The 4,015-nt window shown below is 34.3% G+C and overlaps 1 protein-coding gene across 2 annotated transcripts in view; it reads right to left on the reverse strand.

Moving 5' to 3' along the window:
* Positions 1-663: 663 nt before the first annotated feature.
* Positions 664-4,015, reverse strand: part of LOC113645233 (polymeric immunoglobulin receptor-like) — a 17,456-nt gene continuing 14,104 nt past the window's right edge. The window contains exons 4-6 of one of the 2 annotated variants that reach the window (XM_047806092.1): positions 3,804-4,015; positions 3,427-3,726; positions 2,986-3,350 (exon numbers count right to left, since the gene is read on the reverse strand). The exon at positions 3,804-4,015 is cut by the window's right edge and continues 103 nt beyond it. In XM_047806092.1, coding sequence (XP_047662048.1) covers positions 3,211-3,350; positions 3,427-3,726; positions 3,804-4,015 — 652 coding nt within the window. In that variant the 3' untranslated portion in view covers positions 2,986-3,210. Of the gene's footprint in view, positions 692-1,126; positions 1,183-2,985; positions 3,351-3,426; positions 3,727-3,803 lie in introns of those variants that run through there. The other variant, XR_007139066.1, reaches the window with a different exon arrangement.

The following is a 4,015-nucleotide window of genomic DNA, read 5'->3' on the forward strand; positions in this document are numbered from 1 at the left end:
GATCGTAATCATAATCATGTCTGATGGTCAAATCTCCAGATAATTTGTCTGTACACTTTACTTCTGGGTCAAAACGCATGTATAAGAACATGTACTTGTGTTTAGAAGACCTCAACTTCCTGTGTTGAACAATTTGACACCCATGGTGTGAGTTTGTAGATATTTTGTGTGTATTGTTTTAGTCCAGGAAGTACTTTTATTTCTCATACACTGAAGAAGAGATGAAGATGCTGCACTTGGTTCTGATTCTGCTCGTGCCGTCTGGCATGAAACATTATCTCACTCTTAGACAGAATTATTCTTTAGACTTTTATTATATGCTGATGGATGTTATAGTGTGTAGGTTCACTAACTGCATCATACACACACACACACACATGCAGACACACACACACACACACACACACACACACACACACACACACACACATATGCACACAGAAACACACACACACACACACACACACACACACACACACACACACACACACACACACACACACACACACACACACAGTATTTATCAGTAAGTAAGTTACAATATCATGATCGTTAATAAGGAATAAAACACAACATTAGTAAAAATATTAAAAACATTTAAATTGCTCAGGTCCTGGGCTCTGAGTGCACTGTTACGATCCTGATATACAGAATAAATGATAAATACAATGGAGTCTTCATCAGTGTTCGCCTGTTTCACACACATTGATACACACACACACACACACACACACACACACACACACACACACACACACACACACACACACACACACACTTCTCTTTATAAAGTATTATTATTAATACAGTTTATTAATTCTATGATTCACATTATTTTATTATTTATTTTTATTTTCATTTTTTTATTTTATTTTTATTAAATAAAAACTGCAAAAATATGTAAAATGTTAAAACTGCTAACCCTCTGGGGTATGTTTGTGGCCAAAGTATGAATGTTTTAATTTCGTCTTTCCTGTCCTGTAAACAGTTGTAGGATCTCTCAGTCTGAAAAGATTTTATTTACTGTTAAGTAACAGCACTGATGAGAAATTGTGGTGATGAAGTTCATTAAAAGTGCTAAAAGGTAATAAAGGCACTGAAATAAGACATAAGACACAGTACTAACTGTGGGAACAGTGGTGTCATTGCTCCTCTCTCTGATCCTGGTTTGATTCTCTAACTCTGGAATAGAGAATAAATAAATAAATAAATAAATAAATAAATAAATAAATAAATAAATAAATAAAGAAAGAAAGAAAGAAAGAAAGAAAGAAAGAAAGAAAATAATTTTACAAATAGTGAACTGAATAAAATTTTTATTGAATTGCATTCAATTAAAACAACAACAACAACAACAACAACAACAACAATAATAATAATAATAATAATAATAATAATAATAATAATAATAATAATAATAATAATAATAATAATAATAATACATTTGTGCCACTAGAGGGCACCATCACCTCACCTATATTTACATTTAAATTCTTCCTAATCTTTACACTCATGTTCTGTGTACATCTGTGGAGCTCAAACTTTTTCTGCTAACTTTGGCTGATTTTCAAACCCCATATGTCCTCCATCACCCCACGAAATGGTGATGAAATACTCCAAGTTTATAAGGTCTAATAAATTAATTGGGTTTTTGGTGTTTGTTTGTGGTCCATGTCACACATTTAGACACTGATGTTGTTATGCCCACTACATACACTACTGCCTCTCTATGTGAAGGTTTTTAAGATTGTTCTGTTGTAAATATTTTCCTGACATTAAATTGTCATTTTCTAGCTATTTTTCTTTCCGGTGCCCTAAATGATGTTTTACTTTAAGTGATTTAATGGCTCATTTGTTTGTTTATGGTTGCTTTGAGTGTATTAACTTTATTATCAACGAAGAAAACCATTAATGAAGATAGACACAAAAAAAATAAAAAATAAAAAAAACCCTGCGCCCTGTCATGACCATGTAAGAACCGTGGGACTACAGGGTTCAGAAAGCTCATAACCAGCCATCAACATTATCTCCAGAGGAAAAAGACAAGTGATATTTATGACATTACAGACAAATACAGTGTAAAGGCTCAGACTGTAATAACTGGTGAGTTTACAATCAGTGTATGTGACTTTCTTCCCCTCTGTTCTCCTGTTTTCTATTTGCCCACAGATTCTAGGTGCACTGTGTTTGACTCCTGACTGATTTATCTGACTGTCAAATCTTTGAATCTGTCCTCTGGTTGTATGAACACTGTATTATATTTGATTGTGTTGAATTTCTTGTTAATGAACCTCCAGTGAATGGATTTTCACATCTCAGACCTGCGCATTTGAAGTAATAGAAGAATGAGAACTAATTCAAAACTACAGACACACCAGGGACACTTACCACATTTCTTTCTGAGCATACAGATGATGATGACCAGTATCACCAGTGGCAGAAGAAGGGCCAATTATTTAGCTCATCATTAATCATCATGCATTAATAATCCTTCATCATCAGTAGTTAAATATCCTATTGGCATGTTCTCTAGTTAGGCAGAAATGGAAAGTACCAAATTTTACATTTACAAATAATTTAAACGTTCTACTTTAATAAAGTACTGTACCAAGAGTACATGTAGTTATTTTATTACTTTCTACCTGTGGAGTAAATTGTCATAAAATATAAAATTATATTAGTAGAAAATTTTCTTTCCTAAATCTGGTACTCATTGATTTCATGTGTATTTACATAGAATCATGTGACATGAGAAAGTTTTAACAAGCAGGAAATGATCATGTAATGTTCACATGTTTGTCTTTGAATAAAGCAAAAAATGTACATGTCTCTAAAACTGCAGAGAAAAACATCATGGTCTAAAGTGTTCAACATTTTCTGTGACAGAGAATAATGATGTGTTTGTAGTAACGTGGTTTCATCACTGCTGGGGACAAAATTTACAAACACTGTGAGTGAGAAATAACTCAGATTAGAAACATGTTTTAAGAAAAACTGATACACAAATTTTATTCCAAATATGTAAATCTGATGTTACCTGAATTGTGCTTTGAGTCATTTGTGATTTGTTTACAACATAAAAGTAAAAGAAAGTAAAGTTTTATCACTTGAAATATTTTTCCTTCATTCATATACATTAGCTCATGGTGATTGCAGTCTCTCAGAATGATTCATAACGATATCCATTTTTTATGATGTTTATTTTTCACATCACTTCCATCTTTGAAAAAGTTCATAAATATAAACATGTAAAACTGCAGAGGAAAACACTATGACTAAATAACATGAAGCTTTCCTACTTACGTGTACGTATTGTCTTGATGAGCGGTTGGTTGTCTTTGATGTAGTGACTGTTGTCAAAGTAAAATAATCAGTGTGATTTCTGTCTCATCATTTGTTAAAGTTGATCAGTGTTTGTGATAATACCTGGAGGTGGATCACTGACACTGATGTGAACAGGAACCTGCAGATCTCCTGCACTGCACCAGTACCATCCAGCATCACTCTTCTTTAGTCTACTCATCTTCACACTGAAGGATCTTCTCCCATCATCACTGATGTACACTGCTGAATTCTGGGATGTTTCAGTCCTCACTGTGTTGCATTGTTCATCTTTAAATCTGCACCACTGCTTCTGTGTATTCTGATACTCAGCACTGTAGAGACACTGGACTGTGACGCTGCCTCCTTCCTCACCTCTCACTCTGCTCTCGCTCACTGACAGATCTGAATAAATAGGCAGTAAATGAGTGGTGTAAGGGAATTTATAACAATTATAATTCTGATTAATTTTGGTTTCTTACCTTGACTAACTGTCAGGTACAAATAATCACGGTCATCCGGCTGCCATTTATCCCCAATTTCTACAGCACACCAACCCGTTCCAGACTCACAGACAGAGTTCAGTTCCACTGTGAACAAATTCTGCTCTGGATGATCAACGATTGATGGATTTCCACTTGAGTTTGCATAGGCTTCGATACTGCAGGCAGACCAATAGTTCCCTTTGCACCAC

This window comes from Tachysurus fulvidraco, chromosome 22 (genome assembly GCF_022655615.1).
Source record: "Tachysurus fulvidraco isolate hzauxx_2018 chromosome 22, HZAU_PFXX_2.0, whole genome shotgun sequence".
NCBI classification, from domain to species: Eukaryota; Metazoa; Chordata; class Actinopteri; order Siluriformes; family Bagridae; genus Tachysurus; species Tachysurus fulvidraco.